The sequence below is a fragment of the Gossypium hirsutum genome, chromosome D06 (assembly GCF_007990345.1).
Source record: "Gossypium hirsutum isolate 1008001.06 chromosome D06, Gossypium_hirsutum_v2.1, whole genome shotgun sequence".
Classification (NCBI taxonomy): Eukaryota; Viridiplantae; Streptophyta; class Magnoliopsida; order Malvales; family Malvaceae; genus Gossypium; species Gossypium hirsutum.
This window is the reverse complement of record NC_053442.1, coordinates 25805107-25817394: the sequence shown is the minus strand read 5'-3', so window position 1 is coordinate 25817394 and position 12288 is coordinate 25805107. Positions and strand designations below refer to the sequence as shown.

At 31.4% G+C, this 12288-nt stretch overlaps 2 protein-coding genes across 3 annotated transcripts; one reads left to right on the top strand and one right to left on the bottom strand.

Annotated features, from left to right (window-relative positions):
- The first annotated feature begins 2346 nt into the window (after positions 1-2346).
- On the top strand, positions 2347-3224 carry LOC107900359 (protein GLUTAMINE DUMPER 5). The gene has a single exon (XM_016825984.2). The coding sequence runs from the start codon at positions 2524-2526 to the stop codon at positions 3022-3024; it is 501 nt and encodes a 166-aa protein (XP_016681473.1). The 5' UTR covers positions 2347-2523; the 3' UTR covers positions 3025-3224.
- Positions 3225-7045: 3821 nt separating this feature from the next.
- LOC107901644 (probable protein phosphatase 2C 59) lies at positions 7046-11466 on the bottom strand. Of its 2 annotated transcripts, XM_016827718.2 has the most exons (9): positions 11325-11466; positions 10962-11209; positions 9726-9853; positions 9013-9111; positions 8767-8925; positions 8439-8525; positions 8230-8321; positions 7914-7988; positions 7046-7756 (listed from the first exon to the last, which is right to left on the bottom strand). In XM_016827718.2, exons 2-9 carry the CDS (start codon positions 11171-11173, stop codon positions 7598-7600), a joined length of 1011 nt encoding a protein of 336 aa, XP_016683207.1. In that variant the 5' UTR covers positions 11174-11209; positions 11325-11466; the 3' UTR covers positions 7046-7597. The 2 variants fall into 2 exon arrangements, with proteins under 2 accessions (XP_016683207.1, XP_016683208.1); XM_016827719.2 differs by lacking the exon at positions 10962-11209 and having other exon boundaries at positions 11325-11445.
- Between the last annotated feature and the right edge of the window lie 822 nt (positions 11467-12288).

Sequence of the window (12288 nt, the reverse complement as noted above, 5' to 3'; positions counted from 1 at the left end):
ATAATTATTACATATCTACTTTTTTTTTTTAAAAAAAAACCTTACATTTACTCTCTCTCTGTCTCTCGTTTAACAAAACCTCCTGCATGATGCGTACTCATAAATCTATTATTGATGTATTGTATAAGCCCCACTGTCATTATAGCGATATGTAGTTTTCAAATGACGCCATCCATGTTCAGTATATATGCTGCCACTTTTCTACTCTCTCAATGCCTACTTTTTGTATTAAATACACCATTTTTAGTGTTAATTAATAATTAGTTTTGTATTCTAGAAGCACATATTTTCACTTTGGCTTAATTAAGGTGGAAAAATACGGCTCTACCCTTGGCTTCTTATGATGGTTAATGGCCAACTTTAATAAAGGACAATCCTTTGACATTAGATGAACCTTTAGTTGTTTTGGTACAGCTAGACATGATATTGGGGTATCAATGACTAAGGAAGTGTATCCATCACAAATCACAATCTTATATTTAAGATTCAACATAAAAAAAATTTTGTTTTTTCCGTCAAAATCTATTAATTTAGTATATTAATTTTTAGTAAATCATATGTAACGTTATATTTAGACAGTTTAATCAATGTGTTAATTCAAAAAATTTTAACAAAAAATGTTAATGATGGATAAAACTAAAAGTACCATGAAGGTCGTTATATTAGTAGTCGAATTGCATTTTGTCCCCTCTATTCAAAAAATGAGCAAACTAGTCCTTGTACATTAGATTAAATAATAAATTGGTCCTTTCTATTAAAAATTTCATTCATTTATACTGTTAAAAACTGGCATGATTGATGAAATAACTAGACAGTGACATGTGATATGCTAGGTATACCTTATGTTGACATACATGGATAAATTTTTAACTGATTAAATTGATAAAAATTTTAACAAAATGACTATTTTCTCTTTAATCTAATATACATGGATTAATTTGCCTATTTTTTTAGTAGATGGGGTAAAATGTAATCTGACTCCTAGTACAGAGGGATCCATGATATTTTACCACTAGTGATATTAATGATTGGATTGTGTTTTTTATTTTAGAAAAAAGTAAGAGGGCATATCTTTTAGCTTTTTAAGTACATATATTAAATCTCAAATTTTGTCAAAGGATTGACCACATATTTTAACCAAAAAATTCACAAATGGTTTAGAATGCAACTATTTATCTTTTTATTTTATTTTATTAATATATGGGTTAATATTTGGTACACTAAAAGTATTTTTTTTCAGTTCAGGCAGCTTTAAAAGATTGTTTCTTTTTTAAAATATTTTACTATAACCCTATAAAAAGTCTAAAAACTTGAGTGATAGTGTAGTAAATATTATTCCTTAATATATTATAAAGGCATGGTAGGATCCTAAATTTATTTGTGAACTTTGTTTATTCTATTGATAATGCATACAACAATTATTCTAAATAAATAAAATTAAATTTCAAAAAAAAGTTCACAATCAAGTGAAATGAAAAAACTTAGGTTTAGGATCAGCAAGTTGAAGCAATATGGGATTAGATTCAAATGGATTAATTATTGATTCCAACTTAAAATCCAGCTTGGGATTTGTCATTTTGATCCCATTCATGTGCGAAAGCAACAATTGGATTATGAATTATACATGTTGAAAATATTATAATACAAGGCATAACGGATTAAGAAATGAAATTTTTTGAATGTTTATATATTATAATTATGTACGAAGAGATTACTCAAAACTCGAAATTTCACTTAAATCAACAATATCAAAATCAATATTTTCTTTTAAATGATTAAAGGAGGAGGGGGAATGCATTGTTTAAAGATTTGGAATTGAAAAAAGAGCATCCAGGAGCTTTCGCGTCAGGTTAAGTTTGGTGTATCTTATTGGCAAACACCAATACCATTTTATCCAAAAGCAAAAATGCTATGCCTAATATTCTATATATAAACACCCATGAAGTGGCGCTGCCTGCGGAATGGGTCCAATAGTTTTCGGCCCGACATGGTCGCACCATGTCATCGTCTATTGCCTCCTCAGATATTTATACTTTTAAAATTTAATAATTACGGAATTAAATTTGAACTCAAATGGTTGGAGTTATCCAGCAAATTAAATTGAAGCATCTTAATTCAAGCTTATAGGCTTAATAGGATTTTTTTTTTTAAAGTGTGGGTTTTTATTTATTAAATTTTCTTGTGAAATTATTTATTCTTTAAAATGGTATATAAAATGTATAGAGGTAAAAACTTAATTAAAACTCAAATTCGAATAATGGATATTAATTAAATGAATTCAGCCAAACTCGAAGAAATATCAAACAAGATGGTTAAAGAACAACATAAACAAAACAAAACTTAACCTTAAATCAAAAGACAGAATTTTTGTCTTTTTCATTAATTAATTATCACACTTTTGCTACTTATAAATAACAATCCTGGTTTTCTCTGTTTCTCAGGTTGAATCACAAATTAACCTTCCATTTCCGAAAAGACACCAACCCACAACCCTGTTTCCATTAAAGCAAAACTCAGAAGAAAATGAGACCCATTGGTCACGTCAACACAATGAAAGAAGCACCAAAGCCCTTAATGGCGCAACCACGCTCCCCATGGCACTCACCCGTGCCTTACCTCTTCGGAGGCCTAGCAGCCATGCTGGGTCTCATTGCTTTTGCTCTCTTCATCTTAGCTTGCTCCTACAGGCGAACCCCCAACAACGATGGCGGTGAAGAAACAGACGTTGAAAGCAGCGATTCAGTGAAGGAAGTAAAGGTTTACGAGGAGAAAATATTGGTGATAATGGCTGGTGAACTCAAGCCTACGTTCTTGGCTACCCCTGTTTCAAATAAGGCTCCCTCGTTTGGTGATAAAAATGGTGGATTCGTGGGCGAACAAGGATCGGAGAAAGGTGGAAGCGGTGAGAAAGTGAAACCAAATATGAGCAGTGATGATAATCATCAACGATTGCCAACAACAATAACAGAAAATTCTGCCGACCCAGTGAACAATGAAACAGGACAAATCCAACACCAAAATTAAAAACCAGTTAGCTTAGCTTAGCTCTGTTTTGTTTTGTTTTTAGGTTGATGTTTGGGTTTCGGCTTATCGGTCCCGAGAAAATTGTTGTTTTTAATTTGATCATGGGGGAATGTATATTTTGCAGAGAAGGTAAAAATAGACGTAAAACAGAATTTTGTTCCTAAATTTTAACAATAAATCTTGTGTACATTGAGATTTCAGTTGTTTTGCAGTTGGCCTAACCAGCCCTGTTTTACTTTTTTTTCATGTGCCATCACAACAATAATGCAAACTCGATCCCTTCATGGAGGATTTTACCGGCAGAAAAGGGCGTGGAATTAGAGTTACCCGACCCCCAAAATTTCACCCATTCCTCAATTTAAACTTACTTGCAGCTCAAAAATAGCTTTAACTCAAATTAAAACTGATTTAAACAGCTTGGAACAATTGTGAAACATCTCAATCTTAGAATAGAATAAATTTGAAATTTTTAAATCTCTAATTGGAATGATTTGATTCTGAAATAATTCCAACTTAAAATAATATTCACCCAAATTAAAATTATTTAAAAATTTATAAAACTCCTAAACTTAATTGATTGAGAGATAAGAGTGGTAACAAAAGCTAAAAAAGGTACAACACCCTAATTAGACGTTCAGAGGTTTGCTAGTACAAAAAGAAATTATGATATAAATTTAATTACAAAATGGAAGAATAAAGCAAAGGACATTGAAGTCACCAATTTCTCCATTTCTTGGGCACCAAGCAGATATGAGACGCATGCTGCCTATTATTAAGATTTGTTAATGAAAAGGCAAACCTTAAACAGCTGGCTGTCAGAACTGCGCCGCGACTCGACGCCACCATTTCTTCTTAAATTTAAGCGCAAACTATTAAAATATATTCATTTCTATTTGTTTGAGAATAATTTATATTTTACTAATTTATGTTATCTTATTATAATATTTTAATCACTGAGCGTTAATTACCGTTAATAGTGCAACGATAAATTGACGTGAGCGTTAATTACCGTTAATAGTGCAACGATAAATTGACGTGACATATTAAATCATAATTTCAAACAGAAATTTTAGATTAAATTATAAAATCGGTCCCTATATTTTTTTTATTTTTAGCAATTTAATTTTTTCATTTACGTTCTTTGAATTTTCCTTTTTCTTTTCTTTATTTTTCTCTTCTCCTTCTCTTTTATTTTCCTCCCTTTTCAATTCTTTAACGTAATTTTTCTATTTTTCATTTGTTAAAATCAATCCCCATACTTTCATTTTTTTGAACAATTTATTTTTGTTCTTTTTATTTCATCATTTTCTTTTTCTTCTTCCTCTTTATTTTTCCTTCTTCTCATATTCTTCACGGCAAAAACATAATCTTTACCCACCTAATAAACTAAGTCTTTATTTTTTTCACATGATTCCTAAATTGAATTTTACTCAAAACCAAATATCAATCATTCTTAATCAAATCTCGATTTGAATATAACATAATCTTGAAACTAAAATTAGATTTAACTAATCAATATAAAAAAATCATATCATTAATTAAATCTAAACATAAATTGAATTTTTTATATTCAAAACAATTTTTTTTCGTTTTCAAAATTTTACAAAATCGTTTAGATCATTTATTTCATTTTCTTTTATTTTCTGACGAATAAAATTGATATAAACCTTCTTAGATATTCTCAAGCAAGCTTGATTGAAAACAGAGCATGGATGAACCGAAGAGAGAAAGGGAGCATGGAACCAAACTGGTTCGGGTAAAGTTGAGGGTAAGTTTAGTCATTGAAAAAGTAAAACTCGTTTAAAGAATCCATGAAATAACGTAATTTCAAAAAAACGAGAATGTTGTAGGTAAAATAGATAAAATATTCGGTGGAGGTTGGTTAGGAGGATAAGGTAGCGGGCTTGGGAAACTTTGTTAAGGGTAGACAAAGCCACCACTGGCAGGGTCTACGAGTGAGGCGAGCTTGTGGACTAGGTCATTGAGAGATCAAAATTGGTTCGTTAAACTGATGATGGACGATGAGGATTTGTAATTGTGGAGGTAAGAATATACAAAACAAGGTTAATTTTGATTTCAGCTTTCGCCTTTTCTTTTTTCATAAAAATAAAAAAGTTCTAACAAATGAATAACATAAAAAAAAACTTTAAAAGATGGAAAAGGGAAGAAAACAAAAAAAGAAACAGAAGAGAATGAAAAAAAAGAAAGTTAAAAGAAAGCTTAATGGTGTAAAAAGCTCTCAAATTTTAAAAAAAAAAACAATTAAGCCTCTCATTTTTTTTACATTTAATTGAGCACTTGAACTTTCAAAATAGATCAAAAAGACCCTTAAACTTCTTCAAAAAAAGCAATTAAACCCCCGCTTTTTTTACTCAATTGGACACTTAAACTTTCAAAATGCATCAAAAAGACCCTCAAAAAACTTCAAAAAAACAACTAAGCTCCTGCTTCTATTAAAAATTAGAAAAAATTATAAAAATAAAAGATTTTAGAAAAAAATATTAAATTCTAATAAAAATATAAAAATTAAAATTTATTGCAAATTAGTTTTTTATAAAAATCGTAAAAACTAAAAAATTTAATATAAAAATCATAAAAAGATTAATGACCCTAGTTTTTTCTAATTAAATTCATCACATATCGCAACACAACGTAACATGTGACGAAAAATGATAAAAATAAAAATCATTAAAAAAATTATAAATTTTTTTTTGATAAGATAAATTTTGTAAATTTCTTTTACGAAATCTATATTCCTCTACATTATATATAATTTTCAATTTTATAAAATTCTATAATTTTTTTATATTTCTATATATTTTATAATTTTTTACAATTTTTATATCTTTTTTTAATTTTTTATAAATTTTATAATATTTGAATTTCTTCATTCAGATTTAATAATATTTATAAATTTTATTAATTTTAATTTTTATAATTCTTTTTTCTAACTTTTAAGAAAAGTAAAGGCTTAATTGTTTTTCTCAAAAAAATTTAAAGACTTTTTTGATGCATTTCAAAAGTTAAAGTACCCAATTAAATGCAAAAAAAAAAAACTTAATTACATTTTCTAAAAGGTTCGAGGGCTTTTTTGATGCATTTTGAAATTTCAAGTACCCAAATAAATGTAAAAAAAAACAAACAAGAACTTGATGGCTTTTTTGAAAAAAGTATGAGCTTTTTGCACCTTAAGTCTTAAAAGAACATAAAAGAAAAAAATTACAACCGTCTGTATAACTTGACCTAAATTTTTTGTTTGAAATAGTATTTAATGTACCACATCAATTTACTACTACATCATTAATGACAATTGAAAACTCAATACTTAAAATGTAACAACATGTTAATGTAAGTAACTAAAGCGTACCATTTCAAATATAAATGATATCTGTAACCTAAGGTAAATAAAAATAACTGTTTTGATAATTTATCATAAATTAAATTGTATTATATTTATATTCACTTTTATGATTAATAATAAGAACTATTGCCTAGATGTTTTGACTTTTGACCAGCATGACAGCCTTCCTACAATATCCGATCTTAAGGAAAAAAAGATGTCCGCCCGAAGCCAACTCAAATTGGTAGATACATGCACTAATGCTTCATTTAAGGTATGGATTTTAAATCCCATCAATTGTGAATTTTTAAAGTTTTTCTTTTGGTGATATTCCCATTCTATAAACTCAATGCCTCTTTAGCAACTCAGGTTTTTGACAAAATCAAGAGACAACTTTCAAGGGGTTAAAGATCCCTCAATAAAAGACCACCGATAACAAACTCTTCAATTTTTTCAATCACCTGATGAGACACTCTTACTCTATGACCCTGCCGCCTCTTCGAGTATTCGGGTTTTCGACAGAATCAAGAGCAAAACTCCAGCCGAAGATACTACCCAACTTGTTGAGCAGTCAATAAGCTACATTTCACATATTTCCCCAAAAGAATAAAAAAAATCTCTCGATAATATATCAAAATGGATCACGGATTAAAAAAATTAAATACCAAAATGAGAGAAAAATTTCACATCCACATATAAACGATTTCCCTTTAATTATTATAATCAAACAGATATTATATTACTCTCATCATAATGCATTCAAACTTCAAAGCTGCTTTAACAAGTAAGTGTTAACAGCGAAGCTTTGCATTTGCATCCTACAAAACGGGCATAACTACTATTTTTCTGAAAGAGGACATCACAGACATCGAATTATTTGAAAGTGAACTAACTACAAGAGAAGACATGTTTTACTACAATTTACAACATGCAGGAGGACTTAAGTCTCAACATTTCTTTACACAAATTCACACGTGCATACCCGTTCTATGTGCATGACCGGAATCATGGAGAAGCTAACTTAGATGCATATCTTTTCTAGAGGCTTAAAGATGTAAAAATACAGATCAGCAGGCTGACACATTTGTTCATTGCTTCTATGCTTCGCACAATAATGTGCTGTTTATAGTTTCATTTTCTATGATTAGCTATTACTATGGAAGTTTATTTTGACTTACTTTGTTTCATTGGCTAGAAGAACCAAAGCCTAAAACCATGCTGAGAATGGATGGATTATGCAGGAACAGTATGTGAGGAACCACCTTGATTAGCCAAGAAACGGACGACAACACAGGTGATATTATCTGCACTGCCTCTCTGGCATGCCTCCTGCATAAGCCGCTTGGCTGCCTGCTCAGGATCCTGTATTGGCTTTACCATTGCCACAGCCTCCTGCAAAAGATAAACGGCAGTTATGATGACTCACTTCAATTAAATAGGTTAGGAGAGTACTATGCTACCAGCCATTTTCAGAACCAAAAAGCTGACGATTTTACTCAAACCACTACCAAGATTCTGGGGTGCCTGTAAGATGAGATGATTCCCATACCTCGTTTGAAACAACATCCCACAGTCCATCACTTGCAAGAATAAGGAACTCAAGTGAGCTGTCAATTTTTTCCTCCTGCAAGCTCAAAAGAAATAAAAGAGTTGTAGAATGCTCCAAAATCAATTGTACTAATTGCAATGAAATTTTAATACTCATAGGCTCATATTATCGTCTCTTAAGTAGGGATCCTATAAAGTTTTTAAGCGATAGGGCAGAAGTCTAACAAGAAAGGCTACTTGCAAAATTTTTATGCTGGGTCTTGTTCATTACAGGTTTCTTCTATCTTAATTAGGACAACCCAATCTTCCAAACAGACCTGAATTTCTGGATCAGCAACAACATACTGCTTCAAGAGCCTGTCACCAAATGCACGAGAAACAGCAAGGACACCTCCCACTCTCCAAGTTCCTACAGAGATAATTTCCACCACAACGAAAGGAAGAAATTTAACACGTTGAAAAGCTTATAAAGAAAATAGAGGATGATAAGAGAGGGAAAGAGAAACAGCTAGATGTAAATCCGCACCAGCCCACATGACAAATCCTCCAGCATCCTCAATCCGTTGTCGCTCATCACTTTGATCTGGCTTGTGGTCACGGGACACAGCAAAAGCTGCAAGAGGAATATTATAGATCAGCCAGCAATAAAATGATCCTTCAACAAGATTTTTAAAAAACCTGACAAATTCACACCAACACTTCTAACGGGTGAAGGAGCAATTACATAAGAATGCAAAACATTAACTTGTCAAAGTAAAACAGAACATATAGAGCATTTATGTTACAGAAAAAGCTAATGGCAACTTCATAGTGTCAGACATCAGATGAATATAAGTTAAAAACAATAATCATACCATTGCCTCCTCTGCAGATAACAGCTCGGGAATCTCCAACATTTGCAACTAGCAAACGATCACCAACAAGTATAGCAGTAGAAGCAGTTGATCCAGCATCCCTATTCTGGTTATTTTCTGATTTCAAAAATTCAGAATCTGTATGGTTGTATGCATCGGCTGGCATTGCAAACAATTTAAAAAGACAAGTTAGGCCAGCCCACAAGAAGAGGCACAACTATCAGATACAGTCATAGCGTGAATAACCTATAGCAGATTTGGTATCAGATATGAACTTTGGATGCCTGATCAAATTACTGAAAAGGTTTTGCTTCACATATTCAGCTGCCCGTGCACCTCCATGACCTGAAACAGCCATGCTTGTAAAGATCAAGTAAACAACTTTTAACTAAGCATGACTAGCCAGCAACAGATTCCTTTTATGATGATGCAGTTATGATCTTAATTATGCATGGTAAAAGAAACTATTCTACGGCAGAATATAATGAACTGCCACAGCATAGAATTTACAGTTTACCACAGTACTGTCCTGAGCCAATAACAGCCCATGAGAAATGGCTTCCAATACTGCTACTGCATTGGAGCAGATAACTAATATCAGAATCTGCCTGAAATCCTTTCAGATACTTTCTCTACGTTGAGACTTGAGACTACACTTGTATTGTCCAGCAAATAACAGTGTATCTTGCTCTAACCAGAGGGATTAGAGCAAAATGAAGGAACAAAAAGCTTGATTTTAGAACAGAAAAGAAATTATTAAATGAAGAAAGGCAACAGCAGAGGAAAACAAAAAGAATGATACACGCTTTAACAAAAATAATGATCACCATAAATGTTACAAAAAGTATTTACCTATATGTAGGTCATCTGAAGTATGTATAAACCATTAGGAAGTTATGTGTACATGCATGTGTGCAAAAGTGAGGGAGAGATATAGAGAAAGTAATAGAGAAATATACCATCAAAAACTCCAAAAAGACCAACTGTCTCTCCATCAACACCGTCAATCCTTGTTTCATAAAAATCTTCCATTGAAGACCTCTTTCCAGGAGAGCTTGCATAGCCGTAGCTAAACTTTCCATTCTGGCTGTTGCCAGAAAACAAGAGACATTTGATTTAGACATTGTACAAATCATTGCATTTTTCAGCAAAAGTTGTAAACTCAATAACTATAGACATCTTGTTATCGTCATATTTAAGCAGAACATATTTCAGGACTTCCAATCTAATTGTTTTTTATGCTTGATCATAATTACAAGTGATATTTCTTCAGGCATGCTATTTATTCTAGATAAAAATTAAGCAAAATCCAATTGTCCTATCATTACAAATTAACGACTTAAATCACGTGACAAAACCATGCAGTAAATTTTCAATGCACAAGATGCAATAAATTTAGGTCAAAGCCAGCAAGGTCCAAAAACTGCCTTGTCAGTATTAAGAAAAACAGATCCTGCAAAACAGAAACCAAAATAATAATTTGTTCTTTCCGGCATAATATCAGCAACACGACAAACTGTGTTACTCCTACCTATAAAGAATGGAAAAAACTAGAAATTAATTCATTCCCAATAACGACAATTGAAAATTCATCACATTGCACGCATAAACAACAAATCAGAGGTTCAGTTGTAGATTTCTCCCACATGATGCAGTGAAAAACCATTAAAAGGTAATGATCCACAATAATTTCGCATGACAAGCTAATCCAAGTTCGAGAGTATGTACGAACTTTCCAAATTTATGGAGGTTAAGCGTGCATATCTAGCATACATCCATTTGTTTCCATTCCCTCTATTTCTTTTTGTCAACTTTTGCTAATGATAATGATTACCAATCACAGGCCCTATCTAATAGAGATGAACCCCAAGGTTTATCTTAAAGCAAGCTATCCAATAAGCAGGGATCTTTGTCCAAAAGGAAAGTAAATACCGAATATATCACAAATTCTAAATATTAAAGGTGATGTTTCCATTTTCAATGAAAATTCATACAAAAAATAAATAACAATAAAATTCGAATAGATGAGTAAAAATCGGACAAAGGCGTGAAGGGAAAAACACGTGTATTGGATTGAACCATAAGGAATTGAATAAGGAGTAACTTGCAAAGCAAACACAAAAAAAAGAAGCAATCGAAGAAATTCAAGATCTAAGCAAAGGATGATGAAAAAAGGGGGAAGAAAAGGCAGAAACCTAAGGCCTCCGCCGCTGACCGGTCCATATTCAACATGAACCTGACTTGAAGATTGCAAAACCGAATTCAAATATCCCATATTACAGCTCAAGCATTCAAAATTTCCAGTTGTTATCACTAGAATCAAAATCAGGAAACAACACAAAGTAGAAGCGTATTCGATAACAGATATTTCAGGCGATGGATTATAACGAAAAGGCCTAATTCGCATGCTAATGGAAATCAAAAACAGTCTTCAAATCTAAACCTGCAAAGAAACCAAAATTTGCAGATCCAATTTAAACCAAATTCCAAACATAAAAAAAATGAAAATAATAATAAATAAATGAAGTTGATGGGAAAGGGAGAGGGAAAAGGTTTACCTTCATGAAGGAGAAGGAAAGGAGATGATCCCATCCATAAAAAGAGAGAGAAAGCAAAGCGCTTAAAAGGCGGTTTTTAAAGGGGGAAAGGAAAAAGAGAAACGAGACTTACAAAGGAAAAAGTGCGTTTTAGAGAGAGAAAATAAAAACTGTTATACTAAAAAATCAGAGGTTGCTGACCTCATTGTTTCTTTTTGGTCTAACTCTTCTTTCAGTCCCTGAACTCTTCACACTTTTTAAATTTAAATCCTTTACTTTTTGTTTAATGGATGATTTAGCCTCTTTATTCGTAGGATTTAAATTTTATTTACAACTGATAATACTATTAACTGACTTAATCAAATTTTAATTTTTAAATCAAATATTTGAATATTAAATTTAAATTGCGTTATGAGTTGGTATTTTTTTTCCTGAAAGATTTAGTATTAGAGTACATTCATAAGTACAAATGCAAGCATCAATACATGTCTTGGCAGTTACAATGTAGAACTGAACCAGTACAAAGTAGAACAAATAAAAAAGTGAAAAAAAAATAAGGAAAAATAGCTTAGCTTGACATTTGGCTTTGTACTATAATGCCAAGTGTAAATTCAATATTTCAAAAATAATTTATAACGTAAATTTGGTCGCTTATTACGTTTCCACTTATAATATACCTTTTTCTTTTATTCCAAAGTAATTTTATAATTTATGCAAAAATCAATTAAGTTATTAGTGTCAGATCATAAATTATGCAGCTAAATGGAAATGGTAATTCAATATTACAAATTATCTTTTCCTAATATTACGAACCCATCTACTACTTCAGATTTCATTCTCCTATTTCCACAAAGTTATGCTTCTTTAGTAACTAATACTCTATTTTTTTTTTACATTCCACATCTGACTCATTCGTCGAATTCGAGTCTATAATATCACATTACGTTGCCATAGCAACTAAGACTATTTCAACATAATTTCACAT

Bases quoted from the DNA above. Each gene is read 5' to 3' on its own strand.
- LOC107900359 (XM_016825984.2), top strand. From the start codon at position 2,524: ATGAGACCCATTGGTCACGTCAACACAATGAAAGAAGCACCAAAGCCC.
- LOC107901644 (XM_016827718.2), bottom strand. From the start codon at position 11,173: ATGCGAATTAGGCCTTTTCGTTATAATCCATCGCCTGAAATATCTGTT. The intron at 8,926-9,012 runs GTTATTCACGCT...TTGCAATGCCAG, and splicing joins TGATACCAAATCTGCTATAG to CCGATGCATACAACCATACA. The intron at 7,989-8,229 runs GTCTGTTTGGAA...TTGAGCTTGCAG, and splicing joins TTGCTGATCCAGAAATTCAG to GAGGAAAAAATTGACAGCTC.